At 48.4% G+C, this 26,358-nt stretch overlaps 1 protein-coding gene across 1 annotated transcript in view; it reads left to right on the forward strand.

The window, feature by feature from the left end:
- The window catches only part of LOC146353035 (alpha-2-macroglobulin-like protein 1), a 95,896-nt gene that overhangs the window by 38,589 nt on the left and 30,949 nt on the right, over positions 1–26,358 (forward strand). Inside the window, exons 14-19 of the mRNA XM_084835508.1 lie at positions 3,181–3,244; positions 6,798–6,943; positions 8,843–8,992; positions 15,189–15,362; positions 16,935–17,040; positions 25,995–26,139. Of these exons, the coding sequence (XP_084691634.1) occupies positions 3,181–3,244; positions 6,798–6,943; positions 8,843–8,992; positions 15,189–15,362; positions 16,935–17,040; positions 25,995–26,139 (785 nt within the window). The remainder of the gene's footprint in view (positions 1–3,180; positions 3,245–6,797; positions 6,944–8,842; positions 8,993–15,188; positions 15,363–16,934; positions 17,041–25,994; positions 26,140–26,358) is intronic.

The following is a 26,358-nucleotide window of genomic DNA, read 5'->3' on the forward strand; positions in this document are numbered from 1 at the left end:
CCCAGCTCTCTGGAGTTGCTCCTAATTTGTCCTTCCTCCCAAAACTGGAGAGATTATTATTACTATTATTATTATTATTATTATTAAATTTATTAATCGTCCATCTGGCTGGTCACCCAGCCACCCTGGGCGATGTACAACATACAATAAAACAGTTTAAAACAATAGAATTATACAATAAAAACATTTTCTAAAATACCCTAACCCACCCCAAATGCCTGCCTGAACAACCACGTTTTTAATGCACGACGGAAGCTCATTAAAGAGGGGGCATGACGGAGTTCCCTAGGGAGGGAGTTCCACAGAGTGGGGGCCACCACAGAAAAGGCCCTCTCCCTCGTCCCCACCAGTCTAGCTGTCCTGGCTGATGGGACAGAGAGAAGGCCATCTGAGGCTTATCTTGTTAAGCGGCCTGTCTGGTGTTGCTGGAGGCGCTCCTTAAGATAGGCTGGGCCGGAACCATATAGGGTTTTAAAGGTCAAAACCAACACCTTGAATTTGGCCCGGAAAACAACTGGTAACCAGTGCAACTCCTTCAGCACTGGAGTGATGTGATCTCGCCGGCGGCTGCCTTTAATCAGGCGAGCCGCCGCGTTCTGTACCAGCTGCAGCTTCCGAACCGTCTTCAAGGGTAACCCCACGTAGAGCGCATTACAGTAGTCTAAACGAGAGGAGACCAGGGCATGTACTACCAATGGGAGCAGATGGTTGGGAAGGAAGGGGCGCAGCCGCCGTATCAGATGGAGTTGATACAGCGCTGTCCGGCTCACAGCTGACACCTGAGCCTCCATGGACAGCTGGGAGCCCAAAATGACCCCCAGGCAAGGGTAGCTGTACCCCATTCAACACCAGGTCAACATCCCCCAGCCTCCTCTTGCCTCCCACCAAAAGTACCTCGGTCTTGTCAGGGTTCAGCTTCAGCTTATTCCTCCCCATCCAGCCACTCACCGTCTCCAGACATTTGGACAGGGATTCTATGGCCAACCTTGGTGAAGATTTGAATGAGAGGTAGAGCTGCGTGTCATCCGCATATTGATGACACTGCACCCCAAACCTCCTGATGATAGCCCCCAGCGGCTTCACATAGATGTTAAATAGCATCGGGGAGAGGATGGAACCCTGTGGCACCCCACAAATAAGTGGCCACGGGTTCGAAACCTCCTCTCCCAGTGCTACCCTCTGGTACCTGCCAGAGAGGAAGGACCGGAACCACTGCAATACGGTGTCTCCAATGCCCAACCCCTCCAGGCGGTCCAGGAGGATACCGTGGTCAACGGTATCAAAAGCCGCTGAGAGGTCGAGGAGAACAAGGAAGGAGCATTCACCCCTATCCAGAGCCCTCCTCATATCATCTACCAAGGCGACCAAGGCTGTTTCTGTTCCATGCCCAAGCCTGAAGCCTGACTGAAATGGGTCTAGATAATCAGTTTCTTCCAAGTGTTCCTTCAACTGCACCGCCACCACCCGCTCAATTACCTTGCCCAAAAATGGCAGATTTGAGACTGGGCGAAAGTTGTTCAGAACTTGAGGATCCAAGGAGGGCTTCTTTAAGAGTGGTCTTATCACTGCCTCTTTGAGGGCTGATGGCATCACTCCCTCCTCAAGTGAGGCGTTCACCACCGCCCTGATCCCCTCACCCAGTCTCTCTCTGCAGCCCATAATGAGCCAAGATGGGCAAGGATCAAATAAGCAGGTGGTCGGCCGTACAGATGAAAGCACCTTGTCCACTTCATCAGAAGGAAGAAGCTGGAACCGATCCCACAAAACCGGTTTGCCACAGGCCGCCTCTTGCTCACTAACTGTATCCACAGCATGCAGAGTAACACACCTAATCTGATCAATTTTATCTGCAAAGTGCCTTGCCAAGGCCTCACAGGGGGCCTTAGAATGCTCCAGTGATTCCGGAGCCACAGGACCGACCAGGCTCCGGACCACTTGTAACAGCCTCCTGGGACAGCACTCTGCAGACACGATGGAGGCAGCATAATATTCCTTTTTTGCTGCCTTCACCGCCATGTGATAGGCTGAAGATACAGCTCTAGCCCGTGTCTGATCGTCTTTGGAGCGAGACGTCCGCCACCGGCGCTCTCGCCGTCTCACCTCCTGTTTCAGAGCTCGTAACCGCGGATTGAACCATGGTGCAGTCTGAGCCCTGTTCAGGGGGAGAGGGCATTTCAGAGCCACCTGATCTAATGCCCCAGTGATTGCGGCATTCCAGCCACCCACCAGGGTCTCGACCGAGTGGCCGTTGGCGTGCCCCAGAGGATCCCCAAGCACGTTCAGGAATCCATTTGGATCCATAAGACGCCTGGGGCGGACCATTTTAATGGGTCCTCCACCCCTGCGGAGGGGTTGTGGAACCGAGAAGTCCAACGTCGCCAGATAGTGATCTGACCATGACAAGGGGGTGGTGGATATACCCCCGACTTCCAGATCACTCCCCGCTTCTCCAGAAACAAACACAAGGTCTAGTGCATGACCGGCTACATGGGTGGGCCCAGTTAGAATATGGTGCAGCTCCCAGGAGGCCATGGTCTCCATGAAGTCCCGAGGTGCTCCTGTGAGGATGGCCTCCGAATGTACGTTGAAGTCCCCCAACACCAATAAGTTAGGGGACTGTACATGCACATCAGAGACCACCTCCAGCACCTCGGCCAGGGAGTCAGTCGTGCAGCGGGATGGACGGTACACGAGCAGAATCCCCAGACTGCCCTTCGGGCCCAACCTCCAGTACATGCACTCAGCAACCTTGGTCTCCCGGAGAGGGGGTATCACAGGTCTCCTGTTCCACATCTAATTTTGCCCTGAGATGTTCCCTCTAAAAGGGCATTGAGTGAATTAGTCAACCATGTTTGCAGACACCAGATGCAGACAGGAGATGTGGCCACAACCTTCTGCCCCTAAAACTCGAATAGCTCCAAAGCTCACTTCCCTCCTAAGTTGCAGACTTTCTATGGCAAAAACCATGATAGCCTTCCCCAACCTGGTGTCCTCCAGATGTGTTGGACAGCAACTCCCATCATGCTCACCCAGCATGAGGTCACTAGGTTGGGGAAAGCTGCTCTGCTCTAGGCTCTCCCTGTCTTCACATTTTTCTCTTCTCACATTTCTTCTAGTTTCTGCGGTGCCAAAGAGGGGCTCTTCCCCATGTCCCAGGCCTAACTTAATGTCTCCCTGCAGGTGGTATCAAAAGGGAGGATTGTCTCCAGTGGACAGAAGCAGGTGCCAGTTGGCCAGGATGAGAGTAAGTAGGAGAAATTTGTCACCTGTACCCTTGCCACACCCCAGCCCACCCAGGGAACTCCATATAATGGGGAGGGGGATTGGCAATATAAATTATGTGTCAGCTTATGGGGCAAGGGGGCAGGGAAAGCATTTTCTTTCTTATTTGGATTGTTTGATGCAGTGTTTGCCATTTTGTGGCAGAATATGCACAATCTCTGGGACAGTTTTCTAATCCTGAGTAACTGAACAGTAAAAAAGGGAGGGAGCCACATTGGTCTATTAGAAAAATAAATAGATTCACAATCTGTGTTTTTTTAGTACTTTTATTAGGACCAACTAAAATCTCACAAACTAATGAGTAAGCTCTCGAGTTTTTTTAATTACTCAAAAGCTTTCTCACAACTTAGTAGCATTTTGGTTTTTTGAAAATAAGGTATTTCTGGATGTATCTGCTGTATTTTAAAGCTGTTCATATAGAAGCTTACATGAACTTGTTGTTTACTTTAAACCAATATTTACTTGAAATCATTGTCTTAGTTAATATGCCTGCACTTACTCCCACAGACAGGGGCCCTTTAGCACTTCTTAGGCATTGCTGTTCTGCAGTCAGCTGCAAGTGGAATTATAGCTGCTGTTCCACATAACACTTATACAATGCTCTAGTGCCCTTTTCAATATCAAATCCACAATGCCTGTCATCGTGGCAAGGCCTCACTCCACCCAATAGAGTCTGCTGTTGAACTAATGGGGAAGTCCTTCTTGCTGAGTTACCTTTTTAGTTTAATTGCATGTGTTATGAATGGGAGATGATCACTCAGCCCTCCCTTGTTCAGTTCATAGCATTTTGCTCTTTTAGACAGCATCCTACTATGCCAAAGCTACCGTTAGATTTTCTTTTACAAAAGGAGAACGTTGTCCTTCTATGGCTGCCTTTTGGGTCTTCTATGCAAAATCCCTAGCATGACTTTTGTGTGGGGTCCAGTTGTGGATTATAGGGGTAAATTGTAAACTTCAGGTGGTTCTGTCAAATGTTGTATGTAAAATATTAGGTGTGCCCAAATGTGTGCCATCAGCAACACTAGGACAGAAGGTGGTTCTATAAAAGGTAAGGCTTGGCTTTTGGCTGGAACATATTGGTCAAGGTTTTCATTCTTGGAAGAAACTTCTAATTTTCTTTGCTGGACAAGACTGGAATTGCATTCATAGTATCAGTATCAAGTTTATTAATAGATCTTAACATTCCAGAAGCAAATATTTGATTCCATACCATTAGGGGAAAAGAAACTCAGAAATACAAGAAATCCTAGTGGAACCATAGCAACCTCCAAATGTAATGGAGAACAAATATTCATGGCAAATGTTATAGAGCTCTGAAGATCAATATCTTTGACATATTGGACTGACCCCAATTTTGCCATGCCATCATTCAAGAAAAAAAAGGCACTGATGTACCATAAATGCAAAGTTTCTTTCCAGAAGATTTCTCCAAACACTCCGATAACAGTTTTCACACACTAACCATAACAAATGGTGTTGTTTTTACTTGCAAAGGTCAGACAAAGGGCAGGGGGATAACTGGGAGAAGGGTGGGGTGGGGATCTTCCAAAGGGAAGTGCAAATGAAGGATATTCCCTTTCCCCACCTTTTCCTGGCACCAGAGGAGGGTGGGGACATCTCTCTGGCATGCAGTGCTTCAGGCCACATACTGAGATGTAGAAGATCCTTCCCTGTTGCTCCTCTTGCCCAAGTGATCCCCCAGCTCTTCTCCAGGGATTTACAAGCACTTTATTATCATTGCTGCCCAAGAGCAGAATGGCATTCATAATAAATAATGTTAAAATAAATGAACTCAGCAAGTGGATCTTTTTCTCAAGAGCACAATCAATGAGGAGTTCATCACACAAAGCTTTTATCTTGGTATTGAGATGGCTCTCTCTCAGAAGTTTGTGGGCTGTTTAGATGACGCTGGTACCCTCCAGGGTGTCTCCCGCCTTTCCCCCCAGTCTATCCCATGTTTTCCCCAAACGCAATAAATGTGGCATTTTTTTCCAGCCCACAGAACAGGAGCACCAGACCCCCCTGTGAAATTCTCCAATAGTGGAAGAAACCGCTGTGTCTGCCTGCTGTGGGCGTTTGTTTTCCGTTGTTGGGGGTGCAGTCAGGATGAGATTTGGCAGGAGCGAGGGCAAGAATCGCCTACTGATTGTGTCTCCTGTTTCTGCATTTCTCAATTGGAGGGAGAAGAGGGTAAAAGCCTCCCTGCAACGAAGGGAGGCATATCTGATCCCCTACTCCACCAAGCTCAGAAGCAACGTCCTCTGTTGATTCAGAGCACCCTATTAAGTTCAGTGGGGCTTACTCCCAAGTAAGCGTGCCAAGGGTTGGGTGATCTTATGTCTACTCAGATGTAAGTCCTATTGAGTTCAATGGGGCTTACTCCCACATAAATGTGCCGAGGGCTGCAGACTTACAGCACAATCTTACATTTTATGTCTATTCAGAAGCAAGTCAGAAGTTTTGTGTGGGCTATGAGAAAACAGTACAGCAGAAGTTAAGCTATGAAAACAAGACTCCCCCCCCCCCGCCCTCTCCTTTGCACACATGCCAGGGAGGGAGGGAGGCACTCCCTCAGTTCAAACCACATGTCTGCCATGTAAAGGAGCCCTTCCTAATCCCACAAAAAAACCAAAAGCAGGAAGCTCCGGAAAGGATGTGGGTTTTTGCAGGTTTTTTGGTTAATGTAGAAACACCCTGAATCTCCTGCTTCCTCAACTGCCAGCCTGGCTCGGTCTACTCAGTGCCAAGATCCTGTAATAGATGTTTGCTTGGCACCATAATTTTGACAACAAAATTTTAAATGATTTTTGTTACTCTGCTTTCATTGCTGCACGATAAGGAAGTGATGTAATGAGGAAAGAGACATAATGGCAGAAGTGCAAGTAAATCAATAGCACATGTGAAAGTAATCCCAGACAAAGTCAAAAGAATCACCCTAAATCACATGTGGGCAACCTGTGGGTAGCGTGCGCACCCCCCCCCACTCCCCGCTGCCCCCATGCAGCCTGTAGAGCCAGGGGAGCCATGTCCACTTTTCCCCATAGCCCAGCTGCAGGGGAAAAACCACTATTCCAGTGCTGCTGTCAGCAGCGCCAGGACAGTGGTCTCAGTGGGGATTGCTGGGCCAGTGTGGAGGCTTCACCTCCCCCACCCTCCAGCAATGTTAGCAGCATGACAGTCCCATCCTTAAACCCTGTGGGCAGGGCAAGGAAATTTAAGCTCCCCTGTCCCTCCACCCTTAGGAGGGGAGTGCGTGTGCATGAACGTGCACTGCTGTAGCCCCTGACCTGCCACTCAGCCCCACATGCAGCCCTAGAGGTCAAAAAGGCTGCCCACCCCTGCCCTGAATCAATATTAGGGAAAAGGGGGGATGTTCAAGGAATTCCCTCAGGTTCCATACAGACACCAGTACTTTATCAGCTTTATCACCATCTAGAAGAAGTTATTTCCCCCTCTCCCATTGCATATACTTAAATCCTCTCCTTCACCACCATCTTTCCTTTCCCCGGACCCAGCACTGAAGGGCAGCTTTTCTCTCACCCTGTCCACAAGCTCTGACCTGGCGCCCTTAGCCAGGCTTCTGGTGTATGCCGTGCTTGCTGATGGCGAGGTGGTGGCTGACGTGGATGTGTTCCTAATAGACAAGTGCTTCAAACATAAGGTTGGTGTATCGTTCCATTGCCTGCAAGTGGCGCATGTGGAGGGTGGATCATATACTCTGCAAATCTATGGCTAGAATCAGAGGAGCTGAAAGTGATATGATGGAGCCATTGCTACCTATGTGTACACTTGTGGGTTGTTGGTTTTTTGTCTCACTATCATATCTCATCAAACAGGTTTTGCTGGTTATTAAAAAAAAAAAAAGCACTTACAAGGCCGATTTAATAAGTCAAAGCGGCACAAAAGGTATAATTGTGTATACCACTGGACATTAAGCTGCTATCATAGCACCATAAACTGTTTTGAAAAGCGTTGCCTATCTCCTCCATCTGCATATCACTTTTCCCAACTGTTCCCAACAGCTTCCAAAGAGCTCTTGAAGCACCCCCCAAAATGGTGCAAGGATTCTTCCAGATGGAGGGCTCCTATACCACTCAAATGAGTTGATAGCACTCAAATGGCTTTTCTAGATGAGGCTTTTATTGTCCGCTCACCATTCCTAGCCCATGGTAGTTTATTGGGGCTTTAGACGATGTTGTCATCCTCCAGTTGCTCTCCTGTGTTTTCCAGCCACTTTCCTGGGGTTGCTTGGGCGCAGGGGAGGCGGTCTTTCTTACAATTCTGAGACAAAGCACAATTCTTCACCAGTGCAGCTGCCTTGCTCTGCTTTGTGCCACCATGCCACCATGCCCCGCAAAGGGTATGTAGCGGAAAGTATCAGAAAGCATGAAAGGAAAAAAACTGTATGTAGAGATCTTGATTTTAATCCTGTAAAGAATCCGGAAGAAGAAGTAGCAGGTTAAAAGGCCTTATCTAGAAAACCCCACTGTGGAGCTGTTCCATCTTTTCTGTCCCAGATTTTTTGTGGAAAGAAAAAAGATGGAAGAAGCAGTAAGAAAAGATGGGAGGGTGACAAATGGAAGTCTGGAGCCTCCGTAACGTTCTGTGAGTGAGGCAGGGTGATTGCATGACAAAAGCCTTGTCTGGAAGCTTCCAGATGTTATCATAGGACTATTGTAGTGCTAGCCCTGATCAGTGTGGATTGCACATTCTCCTTCCCCGTGGTTGCAGGGAGCAGCACGGAATCGAGAGAAGGCTGAGAGAGCCACGGGATCCGCTGTCACAGCAGCCCACCCCACTCTCCAGTTCCCCTACTGCATTCCTGGGCTGGCTCCACTGTGGCAGGGCAGGGCTGCCTCTGCTGATCTGTCTGCATGGTCACTCTCTCTTCAAGCAGCCAGTTGCTACTTCTCTTTTGAAAGAAAGAAGGGAAAGCACACGTGGGGATGGGGTTTGTAAAGTGCCACGTGCTGTGTGAAAAATGCACCTGGCTCTGAAGAGTGGGGTGATTTTCTTTTTAAGGAAGGGGCATGTATATGGACCAAAACTGGAGCGCACAGTAGTAAAACTGACTACCCGGGTAAGTTTTTATCAGGCTTCTTCTGTACTGCTGCAGAAAAGGGGGAAAGTCTGATCAATTTCACCATTATTATTTTTTAAATAACAGTGGTGGCAGCGGACAGGCTGGTTTTCATTGGAGCTGCAGAGGTGATATTTCACACCATCATTAGCCACATCCCAGACCACTCCTCTGAATAACAGTGCTACAGTGAGTTTGCACCTGAACAAATGCTGCTGCAATTGCGGTGGAAGTAGAAATAAATCACAGTCAGACAAAATGTCAACAGGGAAAACATAGGTATGCAAAGGGAATGCAGTATTCAAGGTGAACCTCATCTTGATTCTCTGTTAAAAAGAACTGAGAGAGACAGTATGGATGCCCCACCCCACTGCGCCCCACCCCCTCCCTCCCTCCTTCCTCTCTTTCTGCTGTTTTAAATTATTCACTGTCAGTGCATGTCTCATCTGCAACCCCCCTCCCGTCTGCCTCCATCCACAGGTGGCACTGGGCTTCTCAGAGAAGGAGGCGGTGCTTCCAGGGTCCAAAGTCAATCTGCAGATTGAAGCTGCTCCTGGTGCCCTGTGCTCTCTCCATGCTGTGGACAAGAGTGTCGCCCTGAAGCAGAATGACACTCTGACCCCAGAAAAGGTAAGGAAGCCCTTTGACCTGGAAAAAGAGCCTGGCTTTATCGTAGTGAGGAAGAACAGGTGCTGACTCAGATGTCACTTTGGGAAGAAGCCCCGCTGTAGTCAAGAGGGGTACCAAATTCGCATAAGAGTAGCAGATACTGTATTTTCCCCATAAGGACACAATTAGATGATTTTGTGGACTAGAGTAAAAGACATTGTATGACAGTCTTCCCTAACCCTCCATATGAGTTAGACTACAACTCCCATCCTTCTCAGCCCGCTGGCCATTGGCTTACAAAGGCTTACAAACTTCCACAATCCTTGGCGACCTACATTTGCTGCAGTTAACACAGTGGGGGAATGCCCACCTGTTGCTGGATGTCCTTATGGTAAGAGGGTCCTCTGCAGGGGAGGTGCATTCCCCGCACCAGTAGTTTTAGGGGGTGCTAAGAAATTCGGATTTGCTCAGAAATTTGCTGAGCTGTTTTCCAGTTTGGAGTCAGGGGAAGCTCAGCTCATTTCCAACCCAAAGAAAGCTGAGCGGGGGGGGCATCTCTACTCTGTGATTTTTAAAAAAACTATGATGTTTATTTATTTTATCCTCACAACAACCTTATGAGGTAGATTAGGCTGAGAGATCGTTACTGTCCAAAAGTCATCCAGTCAGTGAATTTCATGGCTGAGTGAGGATTTGAAGCCTAGTATCCATGGCCCTAGGGTGACATTTCAACCACTGTGCTCGGTCTGCACCAGGCAATATTTTGTGTCAGACCGTCCAAATTCTACACTGAATTCTGCAACCTATATATATCACTCAAATTTATGAAAGAGGGGCAAGGAGCTATGGACTGCACTGGAGCTCCACCCACAATCACTGTAAATCTCATTCATCCACCTCTTGGGATGAATCTTGGGAAATCTGCACCTCAGATTTCCCCAGGTATAGTCCACACACTTTCAAACAAATCTTTACAGCTGTAAGAGCTAGAAACTTGATGTTTAAAAATGAAGTTTACATCCCAGGGAAGCTAAACTCTGTCCCCAATACTACATTCTGCAGTTTTCCTGTAGTCCTGTAGAATTCTGACCAGCATACAGCCATGCTATTTCTTAGCCTCAGCCTGCCATGTGTAAGAACATCAGAAGAGCCCTGCCGGATCAGAACAGGAGACCATCTCGTCCAGCATTCTGTTCACTCAGTGGCCAGCCAGCTGTCAACCAGGAACCCACAGGCAGGACATGAATGCAACAGCGCCCTCCTGCCCAAGTTCTCCAGCGACTTTGTACATAGGCGTACTGCCTCTGATACTGGAGGTAGCATCAGGACTAGGAGCCGTAGGTAGCCATCTCCTCCAGGAATTTGTAGGGATCTCAGAGAATTCCGTGACGGATCTCAGTGAGGCTGAATGCCAGTGCATTCGGCCCCCCGAAATCCATCGCGGAACGCCCTGCCACCCCCCCGCCCCCCGCGGATCCCCCCCGGGACGAGACTTACCTGGGGTGGATGTTTCGGACGGCAGCGGCTCTGGCAGTGGCGGCAGCGGCTGGTCTTCTGACCAGCTGCCACCGCCGCCATTTGCAGTCTGTTTTTTTCTTTTTTCCCCCCCATAGACGTGATAGGCTATGTAAAGACTTAGGTAGCCTATCACGTCTGGGTAAAAAAAAAAAACAAGTACGCAAATGCATTCCTTATTTTTCGCCGTCTTAGTCTACGTAAATATTTACGTAGACTAAGACGAAGACAAGAAAGGGGAACGCAAATAGCACCCAGTACGCTATTTGCGTTCCCCTTTGTTTTCTTCGTCTTAGTCTACATAAATATTTACATTGACTAAGACGGCGAAAAATAAGGAATGCAAATGGCAGCAGCCATTTGTGTATGCGTTTTTGGTTAGTTTTTCACCCAGAGCCCTCCGCGGCCGGAAATCCGACTGCGGACGGCCCTGGCCTGGGCCTGGCCAGCTGCTCCACGGAGCCACCGCGGAACACAGCCAGCCTTCGAGGATTCCGGGGGGGATGGCAAGGCCTCTTTATGGCTCTATGGAAAAGACGCGGACCCCAAGCCCTGGCCATGTAATGCCTCTGCAGTCTTAGCCCACCCTGACATAGGGCTAGCCAGTAGAGCCATGGACTGAAGAGAGGCAGGCAGCCGGGACATCCTACAGCCTCAGTTGGGGCCAACTTACCATCTTTCTGACCCTGCCTGGCACTGTGTTGCTGCAGGAGAGAGACAGTATCTCCGAGGCTGGAGCTGGAGAGAAAAAACACTCCCCAGGCAGGTTATTGTTGATTTGGGCCAACTGGGCTCAAGGTTCCTGGGACGGCTCTTGTTATCTGCCCACCCTAATGTGGGGTGCCAGTACCTTGATGGTGGTGCCACCAAAGGCGGGGTTACCACTTTGGGGGGAACGGTTTCTGGGGGGACACAAGGACAAGGGCCACCCTCCTAACATCCAGATGATTGACTTTGCAGCTTTATATGTGGAGTTAGCTGCTCGCCAACAAAAAAACTTTGTTATGTACCTGGGAGAGAGAGTATGGGGACAAGTTGGGGGACTTGAGGGGGCCCCAATTTGCATGGTTATGGGTCAAGGGAGATATAGAGTCGGGAGGAGGGCTAGCCAGCTTAGGGGAACACGGCCCAGACAGTTAACGGCTGTGCCATGTTTTGGCCTTCCCCCCATCTGCAGGCATGGTCATTGCCCTATCAGCCTGCCCTCAGGCCTCCGGATGCTGTTGTTAAATGCCAGATCGGTTCAGAATAATCCCTCCCTTATCCATGATTTAATAGTGGATGAGGCAGCCAATCTGGCATGCATAACTGATACCTGGTTGGGTGCTCAGAGAGGAGTTGGTCTCTCTCAGTTCTGCCCACTGGGGTACTTGGTTCAGCATGAGGGAAGGCTTGAGGGCCAGTGGGGCGGGGTTGCTGTGGTCTATAGGAGTTCCATCTCCCTCTGCAGGCTCCTTGTCCACATGACTACTGGTCTGGAGTGTTTGCACCTTGTGTTGGGCCAGCAGGACAGATTGGGGATTCTGTTGGTGTACTGCCCACCCTGCTGCTCAACAGACTCCCTAGCTGAGCTGATGGAGGTGGTCTCGGGGGCGTTGTTGAGATCCCCCAGACTGTTGGCTCTGAGGGATCTCAACATTCATGCTGAGGGCACCTTGTCAGGGCGGCTCAGGATTTCATGGTCTCCATGACAACCATGGGACTGTCCCAATATGCCATTGGCCCAACGCATGTAGCGGGGCATGCTCTAGACTTGGTTTTCTCAAACTGGACAGGGAGATAGTGAAATGAAGGTGGGGGATTTTGCTTCTCTCCCTCTGTCATAGTCAGATCATTGCTTGCTGAGATTTAGAAATATGGCAGCTTTTCTCCTCAGCAAGGGTGGGGAACCTATTAAAATGGTCTCCCCCCAGAGGCTAATGGATTCAGAAGGTTTCCAGAGGGCTCTGGGAAGCTTTCTGGCTGTTATGGCTGGCTCTCAAGTCAAAACCCTGGTTGATCTGTGGAATGCAGAAATGACCTGGGCGATTGACATGATTGCTCCTGAGCGCCCTCTCCTGAGTAGAGCTCGTACTGCTACATGGTATACCCTAGAGCTGAGAGTGATGAAACAAAATAGGAGATGGCTTGAGTGCAGATGGAGAAGAACTCCAAGGGGGTGCAATCGAACCCTGGCATGTGCCTATGGTAAGATATACTCAGGGGCAGTGAGGACAGCAAAGAAGCCACATTTCGCTGCCTCTATTCAATCTTCCATATGCTGCCCAGTGGAGCTTTTCAGGGTCATCTGTGGCCTATTAAATGCTGGCCCTAAGGAGACTGTAGACTCATCTGAGGCCTGCTGTAATTCCTTTGCTAGGCACTTCCAGGGTAAAATCTCTTGCATCCACCAGGACTTAGACTCCAGTCTTATAGCAGGTGAATCTGGTGAGGTGTTCAGAGCACAACCTTGTCCAGTTTTCTTGGATGAGTTTCAGCTGGTGCAGCTTGAGGATGTTGACAAGGTGCTTGGACTGGTTTGTGCAACCACTTCTGTGTTGGATCCTTGCCCCTCTTGAGGTATAAAAACTGGCAGGGAACGAACAGCTGGCTGGGCCAAGGAAGTGATAAATGCCTCCTTGCGAGAGGAAATAGGCCCAGGCCACCTCAAAGAGGCGGTGGTGAAACCACTTCTAAAGAAACCTTCCCTGGAACTGGAAAATCTTAATAGTTTTAGGCCAGTAGCTCAAAGTTCTTGAGCAGGTAGTTGCCAACCAGCTCCAGACACTCTTGGATGGGACTGATTATCAAGATCCATTTCAGCTGGGGTTCAGGCCGGGTTTTGGCACAGAAACAGCCTTGGTCACCCTGTATGATGAACTATGTTGGGAGAGAGATGGGGGAATGTGACCTTGTTGATTCTCCTTGTTCTCTCGACGGCTTTCGATACCATCGACCATGGTATCCTTCTGGGACGATTGTCCGAGTTGGGAGCGGAAGTCACTGCATTGCAGTGGATGGTCGGCTCCAGAAGGTAGTACTTGGGGGATATTGCTTGGCACTGTGGGCTCTCCAGTATGGGGTTCCGCAGATATCAGTTTTGTCCCCCATGTTATTCAGCATCTACATGAAACCGTTGAGTGCGGTCACCTGGAGTTTTGGAGTATGTTATCATCGGTATGCTGATAACACTCAGCTCTACTTCTCCTTTTCATTTTCTTCAGGTGAGGCTGTGGAAGGGCTAAATTGGTGCCTGGCTGCAACAATGGACTGGATGAGGGCTAATAAACTGAAACTCAATCCAGACAAGACTGAGATGCTGTTAGTGGGTGGTTCTCCTAACTGGATGGGGGTGCTCAACCTGTTCTGGTTGGGGTTGCACTCCCCCTGAAGGAGCAGGTTCGTAGCTTCCTCCTAGAGTCAGCTTATCACTTGAGGCTCAAGTAGCCTCAGTGACAAGAAATGCCTTATACCACCTTTGGTTGGTGGCCCAGCTATGCCCCTATCTGGACAGGGATAACCTGGCTTCATTTGTCTATGCTCTGGTAACCTCCAAGTTAGATTACTGCAATGTGCTCTATGTGGGGCTGCCTTTCAAGATGGTTCAGAAACTGCAGCTCATGCAAAATGCAGCAGCCAGACTGATAACGGGGACCAGACGGTCTGAACATATAAGACCAATTCTGGCCCACTTGCACTGGCTGTCTATGCTTCTGAGCCCAATTCAGAGTGCTGGTTTTGACCTATAAAGCCCTACATGGCTCAAGACCACAGTACCTGGCACAACACCTCTCCCAGCATGAACCAACCTTTATACTATGCTCTGCATCTAAGGCCCTCCTCCAGGAGCTTCCTCCGAGGGAGGCTCGGAGGGCGGCAACAAGGGAGAGGGCCTTCTCAGTAGTGGCTCCCCATTTATGGAATAAACTCCCTGATGAGGCCTGCCTGGCACAAATATTGTCATCTTTTTGGCACCAGGTTAAACCTGCCCTCTTCTCTCAGGCATTTGGTAGCATATAATGAATCTCTCTGCCTGGTAGTTTTAAATTGTTTTAGATATAAGTTGTTGTTGCGTGTGTTATTTGTTCTATGTCATTACATGAATGGTTTTATATTTTATATAATGTATTGGAGGAAGCAATTCTATGGCCACTAGAGAGCGGCTAGACGGCCATAGGTTATCTGGTTTTCTGGGAACTGACCTTGGAACCTGCGCTCCGAGGTCGGTTCCCAGAGAACCAACCTCCTCCCACTTCTGCACTGCCTGGGAGGCAGTGCGGAACAGCCCTGTGCTCCGCACTCGCAAGAGGAGTGCAGAGTGGCTGAAAAGGGGTGTTTCCAGAGGGCGTTCTGGGGCGGGGAGGGCGGAAATGCCTGTATGACACATCCTATGTGTTGTACAGCAGCCTCCTCCCCTGCTCTGCCCTCCCGCGGCTGGACAGCCACAATCAGCTGTCTAGCTGAAAATGCAGGGCAGGAGAAGCGCGGAGGAAATGATCCCCTCCGAGTTTGGAGGCGGCCGCCTATCTGAATAGGATTGCGCCCTTAATGGCTTTTAATTTTTGTGAACCACCCGGAGAGCTTCAGCTATGGGGAGATATAGAATTGTGATGGATGAATGAATGAATGAACGAACGAACGAACGAACGTATGAATCAGCACTGAGGGCACCGGCGCATGTGGAGTGGTCACCTCAGCTCATTCCAGTGATCTCTGTTTTCAGGTGTATCTTGAATCTTCCTCTGTCTCTGAAGCTGTGATTGGCAGAAGAAGATTTATGTATCAGATGGAAGACATTGAGCCATATCCTTGTCTACCTTTTAAGCATCAGAGGCAAAAATGGGCCACGATATCCCCCTGGTTTCAAAGCCAGGGTGATGTCTATGATCTGTTCAAGGTGAGTGGCATCTGCTCCTAAACCTGCCTTCTCTGGAACCTGCTTGGTTTGCATTAGTTAGGTCAGTGGTTCTTAAACTGGGATCTAGGGTACTTCCAGACAGACGGCTCCTAGCACTGCCAATCAAGAGGTGTCGTGTGCCATTCTTCTGCCTTTTTCTCCTTAACAGATTTTTTTCTGGTAAGAAAAAGGACAAGAGAAGTGGTGGGAAAACACAGGAGGGATACTGGGGGCTCTCCACAAGATTGTAGCCCCTCAGAGCTTCCTCTGCTCCTTCTTACATCAGAGAAAAGGGCTTGGAACCACTCCAAGTCTCTATTCTTGTACCTAGCAACCCCAGCTCATCATACGGAAGGGATGAGGACTCCCTCCCTCCCTCCTACAAACCAAGGAATAGTATTTCTTATTCTCTGGTGCTTTCAGTGCTGTGTCTCCTGTCTTGCAATATTTCTCTGTCTTGTAAGTCCTCCTTCCCTCCTGAGCATTCTCTGCTGAGAAGCCAAAGAAAGCTGCCCTTCCTGCTCGTCGCATGCCTCTGCTTTCCCACCCTGCCCTTGTCCTGTCCAGCTATGCTTAATTCCAGCCACCCTGCATGTCAGGAGCCCAACTGTACCTCTCCCTCTCTCTGACTCATTACAGTTACATACTGAAGATTATGGGCTTCTCCACATGGGTCTTTTATCCTGCGCTTGAGATTGGGTACTCACGAAGTTTGCAGGTCCTTTACATGACATCATCAGCCTCCCCCGCTTTCCAACCATTTCTGCAGCTTAATTTGAAATGGAAATAATGAACTAATAAAAAGCAGCGGTTTGAATTGGTGTGAATTTGACCATGTAAAGAGGAAGTGGCACTATAACAACAGTGCCATCTAGTGGCTGTAAATGAAACATATAAAACCTGCCAGTAAAAGGGGGAAACCGGGGCTGGGGGGGAAGCGCATGTAAAAGGCCAAGCTTAATCCGGCAAAGAATCTAGAAGCAGAAGCTCATGGGATAAAAAGCCTCAGTGTGGAGAAGCTTGATGTCATCAGCATGTGCCCACCCCCCGTAAAATTTCATTAATGACGCAAGGCAATTGCACAATAAACTCCTCATCTGGAAGCATCCCTACAGGCCATTAGCCCATAATGCACTTTCAGATGGTTCCCAAGATCATGTTTAAAGAGAAGAGAAGAGAAGAGAAGAGAAGAGAAGAGAGGAGGAGGAGGAGGCAGTGGTGGTGGCGGCGGCGGCGGCGGCAGGGGTGGGGGAAATGCTGAAGATTTATTTGATGAAGGGGAAATCCAATTTTTAGTTAAAATTTGAACTGAAAAGCAGTTTGTCTGTTCAGCAGTGCAAAGCTTGTAAAGGAAACTAACAAGAAATCCTTCACTATGTGCACAGATTTCCCGCGCCGCTCTCTACCCAATGTGCACGTATAGTCTAGACCAGCCTTCTCCAAACTGGTGGTCTTCTGATATGGTGGACCACAACTCAGAAATTCAAATGTCCTTGCATCATAGAGCTTTTGTTTCATAGTATCTTGTTCTCATTCCATCCCTCATTTTTCTGCTCTCCTTGATTTCTACAGCAACTGAGGATGAAACTTTTAACCAACACCAAAGTTAAGAAGCCATTGTCCTGTGAGCCGCCCGTTGATGAGAGAAGGGTTTTCAGTGTAATGCCCATGGTGGATGGTGAGAATCGCAGCCATCATTTGGCTGTTTCTTTGCTGGTACTTTCCTTAATGGAGGGACAGGGGGAGGGAAGGAGATAATCAGCCTCAGCCACTGCTGTCTTCATTCGTTTTAGCTGAATCCTGGAATGCTTCCAGACAAGATATTTATTGCGCCATTGTTTTGACTCATTCACAGAATTTTATGGTGGGTCCAGAAGATTATGTATACCATTTTTAGTTCCAATGTTTTCCTATCACTTTTTCCATCTTTGTTCTTACCACAGAAAATCCGTTAAGGAGGGAATGACAGAATAGCTTCACAATGCCTTCTAATTGGTGGTGCTAGGAGCCATCTGCCTGGAAGCAACGCTTGGATGGAGACAGACAATACATTGAAGAATTGAAAATGGGATGGCAGAAGCATCATTGCCCTAGATCAGCCTTCCCCAATCTGTGCCCTCCAGATGTTTTGGACTACATCTCCCATCAGCCCCAGCCAGCATGGCTAATGGTCAGGGATGATAGGAGTTGCAGCCCAGAACATCTGGAGGGCACCTGGTTGGGGATGGTGTACTTATCTCTTCGATGCACTAGATGTACTTATTTCTTTGATCCCAGTGTCATCTCTAGTCCAACAGGTTTTGCAGGTTTTGGAAGCATTACAAAATGCAAACACGTAAAATCTGCGAGCAGAGATGATTATGGGATGAGTGTACATACCATGGGAAATGATGGTTCTGTCATATAACCTTCAAATTATGGAGGGACACACTCATATTTTCTGTTTCCGGCATTCCAGCCTTTGCACCAAACTCCCACAAGTCTCTTTTCAGTGCCAGTAATGGGTAACTTGCTGCGGGGAAAAGAACCTTGCTGCTGTTTCCCCCAATGCAGCAGTAGGGGTGGAGGAAGCATGCAGCTTCCAAAGAATTAAAAATAACTAAATGAATCATCCCAGCCTGGAGTCCAACTTTAAAACAAAGATGTAAATATGAAATAATATGCAAAGAAATCTTTACAAAATGGTTCAGGCCTGGAGCACAGAGATTGTGTTACACACTACCAGATTTGGAATTTTGAGAAAGTGTTGTGGGCACTCTCACAAAATGGCTTCAGGGGCTTGCCCATTCATAAAATGGCTTCTGTGGTGGGCACGGCTGGTCACAAAAACACACATTTCCCAGAAGGTAAACTGGCAAACTGGTGAGACTAAAAGAAAAGGAACTTGCTCAAGAACCTAAGTGCAAGGCAGAGGTGGGAGTTCCAAAACGCAAAACCACTCTTTTGAATCCAAATAAAGATGGCGCTGGAGGGCAGCATTTTGCTTTGAAGCATGGCAACCTCCCAGTGGGGGGGAAATGTTGCTTTTTTAAAAAATCATAAGAAATAAAATAAAAATCAGGAGGGGCAGGGAACCTGGTGGGCAGCAAGAGTGGTGTCCGTGGGCACAACGCTGCCCACGGGCACAACACTGGAGACCCCAGCAATAGAAGTTTATGACCAGCCCCATTCCACAAAGCAAATGCAATATCAGTGAATGCATTTGAAGGGAGAAATAAGATTTTCCCAAGGACAAAACTTTGACAATTGCATCCTGGTGAAATGCAGTCTCCTCGTTAGAGAAGTCTGACTTTCAGGAAGAAACTGCAAAGTATATAATGACGAAAAAACAAATATATTCATTTACTTACTTACTTACACTTTTATATTGTTTTTCTTTTTGAAAATATGCAAAGTAGCATATGACAATTATAAATCCACAATAGTGCATGACAATCGTAAAACCACACTAAAGTTTTAAACCAATTACATGATTTAATAACAGCAACAACAGCAATAAAGGACCAAAAGAGTTTTAATGGGTACAGCTAGAAGCAACTGACCAGAATTTTCATCTGCAACCATCACCTCTCTCCAGAATCTTGGCAGAATAGGAAGATCTTAATTAGACATGTAAAGCAGTGTGGGTGGCCAGCTCTTCTGGCAAGCCTTCCATGCATGTCAAGCATCCGATGGTGCTGCGCTGGCACATGCTACACTGCACCTGCTGCCTTCCCCACCCAAGGGCCCTGGTGTCATTTACTGAGCTGAAAAGCATATGTCTGCGAAGCACTGACGATGCAGGGAGGAGTGTAGGTCTGACGCGGTGCCATAACTAGGCCAATGGTCTGCGATGCTTCAGCCCAGGAATGCCATACACTGCTACTGCCTGTGCCACATGTGGCGCCCCTCCCCTGTTTGGTTAGCCACAATCTAAAACAGCCTTCCTCGGTGTGGTGCCCTCCAGAAATGCTGAACTACACCTCCCACCCTTTATAGCCAGCATGCTAGCTGGGGATGATGTGAGTTGTAGTCCAACACCGATGGGTGGCACCATGTTGGGGAAGGCTGGTCTAAAACCATACAAGGACATTGCCATGCATTACACAAAAACTGATTACAGGAGGGAAGGGGAGGGAGGAGCATGCAAGCCTGAGGCTTGAGTAGGTTCACTCCTGTAACACTAAACTACGGTTTAGCATTACAGCTGGCCCAGGCTGCTTCCCTGTTGCTAACTCTCCCCTGGATGCCACCCTGTGATTACTGGACATTTAAATTTGCTGTTGACAAGTTCCTTTCTTCTCCGTGGTCTCTGTGCATCACACATATGGGCTCTGTGCCTGCATGGAGCCTCAATTCGGGAAATTTCCAAAGCTGAGAAAGTTTTGGCAGGAACCCTCCCCCACTGTCCCAGTGCGCGTGTCCTGGCGGGTTCCTGCCTGTTCCCTCAGTTCTTTGACCACTGACTGTGGTGCCTCGTTAGGAAACGTGGTCCATTACAGGACTGCATTTTTTGGTCTTGCTGAGATTTTATTCTGTCTATATCTTCCTCCTGTCGTTCTTTCATCCTTTCAGATTTATTTTATTTTCGGTATTGTTTTTCCTTTCAGGAGAGAGCGATCCATTGAACATGTGCTTTTCGCCTCAAGGCATATGGCTTTGAAGGTGCCTTTTCAAAAGTCCTCACAGTGTGGGAGCAAGTTGCCGCCCTCAGACAGGCACCCCCTTTGCCCTTTTGCCTGGGAGAGGGGCATGCAGTAGAGGCGTGTCCGCTCTGCCAGGGATTCTCCAAACAGGCCCCCAGAAACTGGGGTGATAGATGGCGAACAGGACTCTGGAAAAGGGTGCTGGCTGCTGTTGAAGCCCCTAAAACTCCAGTGGCACAGACGCCTACTCCCAAGAAAGGTGGGCATGTGACTTGCACTGTAGAGAGGACAGAGAGAGTGCAACCCCACTCCTCTCCCTCCCTGCCAACTCTAGCCATGGGCAGGATGGAGAAGCCACTTACTCTGGGGAGATCCCTAACACTGTTCACGGCAAAAGAAGTTGTCAAAAAAGGCTCGAATGCCTAAGACTGTGGACCCGGAGAAAAAGAAAAAGGGGAAAGATGAGAGAAAATTGCATTTGGAGCATCCAAAAGACCTTCCTCCACCGCCGCCGTTGTTAAACTCACCAATACCGGCAAGATCTGAGGTGTTGGTACCGAGACCTGAGATCAAGGATGTGTCAATACTGAGAATCGACCTTGTACAGATGGCCTTGACCTGAAGGTGAAATTAGAGACTCCATTCCACCCCGTGACAGGGAACAGGATCTAACTCTCCAACTGCCTCCATACTTACCTTGATGCCAGGAGCCCCCCAATTCCAGGTCATCATTCTACTATCCTCGGGACCGTAGACTGCATCCTGCTTATGTGCTGCGTCCTCAACATTGATCTCAATCGCCAATGTTGGACTGGGAAAGGCGCTCAGAGTGGTCGCTCCCTCCCAGACCTACTTCCTATTGGGATGATTGGAGGCATAGACAGGAAGATCATTTCTATCCCTGTATAGACACAGACCCATGCTGACATACATCCATTCCAACTGCGATTCTTATCACATCCTCCACCAGAGGCGGTGCCCCAGTCTCGACGGCCAGCTGCGCCAGAGCCACTCCAGCAGATGCCACCGCCATTGCCACCGAGGGCGGTGCAGCCTTCAGTAGCTCCGTAAGATACTCGTTCAGCACATTCTGAAGTGCAGGAGGAGGACGTGCCTTCTTGGCCAGAAAAGTCACCGCGCTCCGCTGCCAGTGATGATCAGTCTGACTCTGCCTCGTATTCTTCGGTGGCTCCATCAGTTTCATCTCCAGATGGAGCAGTAGGATCACAAGATCCTATTTCACTGTCGGAAAACCTGGGCCATTTTCCCAAGAAAATCCTGAGAATGGCACAGTCTCTAGGAATAGAAACACAGCAACCCGTCAAACATGTGAAGAACCCAGTGTTAGATGTTGTTAATGTTGAGACATCAATACCTGTTGCTATTCCTTTTTTACCAGCGCTGCTACAAACTGCTAAATAATAATGGAAGACCCTAGCATCTATGATGCCTACTTCAGAAAGACTGGAAAGGATGTACAGAGTGTTAGAAAAGTACACTGAATTTTTGTTCATGCATTCACGCCCTAACTCTGTAATTGTTGAATCGGCACAGTCATTCCCGCAAGCAGCATTCTACTCCAGCGGATAAAGAGGGGCACAGATTGGGCCTTGTGGGCCACAGGATTCATTTGTCTGAAGCTTTGAGCCTCAAAGTCGCTAACTATCAGGCAACGATGGCAAGGTATCAAATGTTCCTGTGGGGAAAAATGGGATCGCTTTGTGACCACTTACCTGATGATCAGAGAGAACTAACCAGGGTGTTCCAGGCGGAAGTGACCTGAGTGGCAAGGCAACAGATCAACACTGCACATCATCAGTGGGACTGCGGAGTGAAAGCTATGATCGGCACAGTTGCTCTCCGGAGGCATGCCTGGCTTAGATCAGCGTGTTTGTCTCAGGAAGCTAGATCCCATATTGAGGATCTCCCTTTTGATGGCGCAGGTCTGTTTAATGTGATCATGAACAAGGCTATGGATCCTGTCCAAAAGGCAAAAACTACGGCCAAAAAGATGGGACTTGCTCAATCCTCAACCCTGTTCAAGTCTCTTCCAACAAGAGAGGCAACCTGGCGAGCGATATCAGAAGCAGCAGCAAAATCAGCATCCCTCTGTGTTGAGATGACAGTATACTTCATCAAAATTCCATTCTACTCACCACAAGTCTGATCCTGGAGGTAAGAATTGTCTTTGACTCATGGACGATGTGCCTTCAGCCACCAGCAACTCTTCAAACTTTTGGGACTCATCTTTCACATTTTTTCCCAGCATGGGTGCAGATCATGTCAGATTCGTGGGTGCTCTCAATAATCAGCAGAGGATACAAGATCGATACCCTCCCCCCTTCAGTACGGTCCAATCAACACCGCCATCAGATATTTTGGAAACAGAGGTAGCCTCGCTACTGGAAAAGGGTGCAATCCAACCGGTGCCAACTCATCAACTTCTCTGGGGGTTTTATTCCTGATACTTTACCGTACCAAAGAGGGATGGTGGGCTTCATTCCATCCTGGATCTGTGGAAGGTGAATTTCTTTATCACATCGAAGAAATTCCATATGACCATGTCAACCACGATACTACCGCTGTTGCATCAGTCAACCTCAAGGACACGTATTTTCACATAGTGATTGAAAAGTCAAGTCAACATTATCTCTGTTTTGCCATTGGGACACAGGCATACCAGTTCCGTGTCCTCCCCTTCGGTCTCTCCACAGCACCAAGAGTCTTTACGAAGTGCATCGCAGTGGCATGTGCTAGGGATGGGAGAATTCCCTAGCTGCTGCTAGCCTATTGCGGGAAAAACCACAGACACAAATGGCATAGCTTATGCCATTTGTGGCCATAAAGCCCTTAGTTTAAGCTAAATGCAGCCATTTACAGCTGCATTTGGCTTAATCTAAGAGCTTTACGGCCGCAAATGGCATAGTGGACGCCATTTGTGTCCAGAGTGAGCCCTCAGCCAGTGATACAGCATAGCAATGGCAGCCGTATCACTGGCGCTACGGAGCTGGCCAGTGGCCCCGCAGAATTGCTGCGAGGAGGATCCAGCCCCAGACGTTTCCAGAGGAAGACAGAGGTGAGTTGTGCTGTTCCACCACGGACTTCGGAGGCTGGATTCTATTGAATCTGGCCTCATTGGGGTCCATGGCAGATTTCTCTGACATCGTTAGTATGTGCTCACCTACAGTTACAGGGAGCGACTCTCTTTCCTTACATTGATGATTGGCTCTTAGTGGCACCTTCGCGACAGAGCCTTCTTTGCTCAGTGTCTCTCACCTGCGATCTCTTAGATGCCCTCAACCTCTACATAAATATTCAGAAGTCTTCCATGAAACTGATGCAAACCATTCAGTTTATAGGCACAATTCTGGACTCTGGTCAGGGTCCCGTTTTTCTCCCACAAAATCGAGCAGACGCATGTGTAGCCTTAGTAGAAGTCCTTTATTCTAATACTGTAACCTCTTTTTCTGGCCAGAAGCTATTGGGACTGATGGCAGCTACGACTGCAGTGATCCTGTTTGCCTGTCTTCAAATGAGACACCTCCAGCTATGGTTCAACAGGGTGTTTGATCCCTCAGACAATGCATGGCGCACTCGCCTTTGGCTACCCGGGAGGATTCGAGAGTTGCTTCGATGGCAGATGTCCCTCCATCATCTTCTTCCCGGAATGCCTTTCCACTCAGCGCCACCTTCAAGTTTGCTTACAGTAGACACATCCCTACTGGGATGGAAGGCACCCTGCAGATTTCTCGAAGTACAAGGTCTCTAGATGGAATTGGAAAGGGGCAAGCATTTGCAGTCCAGAAGCCAGTGAAGGCTTTCAAGGTAGATGTTTACGGCAGGGTTGTGCAACTTGCATCTGACGACACAACTGTGGTTTATTATCTGAACAAGCAAGGGGGAACAAAATCACACTCTCTACTGAGGCTTACGCTAGACATCTTCGAGTGCTGCATACTGAAGGGAATTTCCCTAATAGCAGCGCATGTTGCAGGATCTGACAGTGTTCTAGCTGATCGTCTAAGCCACTTGTATCGAGCATTGCACGAATGGCAGCTCCATCCCAAAGTTGTACAGAGCCTGTTCAATCGATGGGGAGAGCCCCTAATAGAATTGTTTGCAACAGAGAGAAACAGAGTATGCGACAACTATTGCAGCAGAGCAGGCATATGTCAAGCCTCACTGGGGGATGCCTTCCTTCTGAGTTGGAACCAGGGACTTTACTTCCTTTTCCCGCCGTTTCTGCTGCTAACTTGGGTGCTATTAAAGATTCTGGACGACAACACGCACTACATAATCATCACCCCGTAGTGGCCAAGTCAGGGATGGTTCGCCCCATTACTTCAATGGGGATGGTGGCAATATCTTCAGCTCCCAGTGAGACCAAATCTCCTGTACCAGAACGATGGCTGCATCCAACATCCCAATCTCTGAACGCTGCGGTTAATGGCATGGAGGCGCCAAAGTTGCTAGATCTGATGCAGTTTTTGGAGCCGATCCAGACAGTCTTAGAGGTGGCTAGGAAGCCAGCAACCAGATGTTCTTATGCCCTCAAATGGGATAAATTTATAGCATTTGTGATTTCTAGAGGGTTAGACCCAGTTACCTGTTCCCTTGCTCCAGTTTTGCAGTTCCTGTTGTCCTTATTTGAAAAGGGACTTAAATCCTCATCTATTGAAGTTTACCTGGCAACTATTTCAGCATTGCATGCTCCGATAGGGGCTTTTACTGTTTTTTTCACACCCTCATACTTGGCAGCTCCTTCATGGAGTAAGAAATCTTTGGCCTCCTGTTAAAGCTCCGATCCTGAGTGGGAGTTTGTCAGTGGTTCTTCAGGCTTTAACAGTTAAGCCTTTTGAGCCTCTAGTGATGGTGGACTTCCTTCTGTTATCATGGAAAGTGGCCTTTTTAGTGGTGATAACTTCTGCCCATCGGGCTAGTGAGTTAGCAGACCTTAGAGTGGATGATTCTTATATGGTCTTCCACAAAGATAAATTTAAACTTTGCCCAGATGTGCAGTTCTTACCAAAGGTAGTTTCTTGGTTTTCATGTTAACCAAGACATCATCCTACCTCCCTTTTTTTCGTCCCCAACATTGGGGTTTGAATCAAGATTGCATGCCTTGGACATGAGAAGGGCATTGGCCTTCTATAAATCCAGAACAGAAGATTTTTGTAAAACTTCACGGCTTTTTATGTGTTATGGGGGAAGGAGAAAGGGTCTCCCGCTGTAGTCTCAGAGACTGGCCTCCTGAGTCACTCGAACTATTACCCTTGCCTACCAGCTTGCAAACCTAAATCTGGGTCAAGTAACAGCATGCTCCACTAGGGCCATGGCAATGTCGATAGCATTTGATAGGGGTGTCTCCATTCCAGAGCTGTGCTGGGCTGCTACTTGGACAACCCCATCAACGTTCATGCGGCATTATCACCTGGATGTGAGGTTTTGAGCAGACTGTTCTTTTGGTTGTGCTGTTCTTTCGTCAGTGTTACATTAGGACACCAGCCCACCTCCAGTAAGTGAGCTTGCTACTCACCCATATGTGTAATGCACAGGGACCACGAAGAAGGAGGACAGGTTGCTTATCTGTAACTGTGGTTGTTTGAGTGGTCACTGTGCATTTGCAACCTACCCACTGCCCCCACTTCAGCGTCCCAGCTGTTGCGTTTTTTCCTGGTACCAAAGTGAAATACTTCTCTTGGTTCCGAGGCCACACTTGGGTCTCATCAAACTAAGGGAATAGGCGGGAACCCACCAGGATATGCACATTGGGATGGTGGGGGAGGGTTCCTGCCAAAACTTTCTCAGCTTTGGAAGCTTCCCAGTTCGAGGCTCCACGCAGAGCCCATATGTGCGATGCACAGATGACCACTCAAAGAACCACAGTTACAAGTAAGTAACCTGTCCTTATCAGTAGCCACCTGTCGTTATTACACTGTCTGCAAACATGCTGGTGGTGTCTGACCCAACTTTACTGACAGATTTGCATTTTTGCTGCTTCCCACAGGCTCCCCTGGTGGTGCCACTCATTTGACTGTTCATCCACTTAAAAATAAACTTCAAACTCTTGATTCGGGCACCAAGGTGGAAGAGAAAGCCAAACCCAGGACATACTTTCCAGAAACCTGGGTTTGGAAGCTGGTCCCTGTCAAGTAAGTAAAACTCTGCTGGGAGGGAACAAAACGCCATTTATGAGCATGAAGTCTTCTGCCTTGACCATACCTAGCTCCAGTGTAAGAATTCGTACACTCCTCCAGTTTATGCAATCGGCAGAATTCTTTCAGAGAAATCCCTGCCTGGCCATTTGTGCTTGAGTGCTTATATCAGTCTTCCCTAACCTGGTGTCCTCCAGATGTGTTGGACTACAACTC

The sequence above is a fragment of the Heloderma suspectum genome, chromosome 2, assembly GCF_057233095.1.
Source record: "Heloderma suspectum isolate Gila_16-S chromosome 2, 16-S_ref, whole genome shotgun sequence".
NCBI lineage: Eukaryota > Metazoa > Chordata > Lepidosauria > Squamata > Helodermatidae > Heloderma > Heloderma suspectum.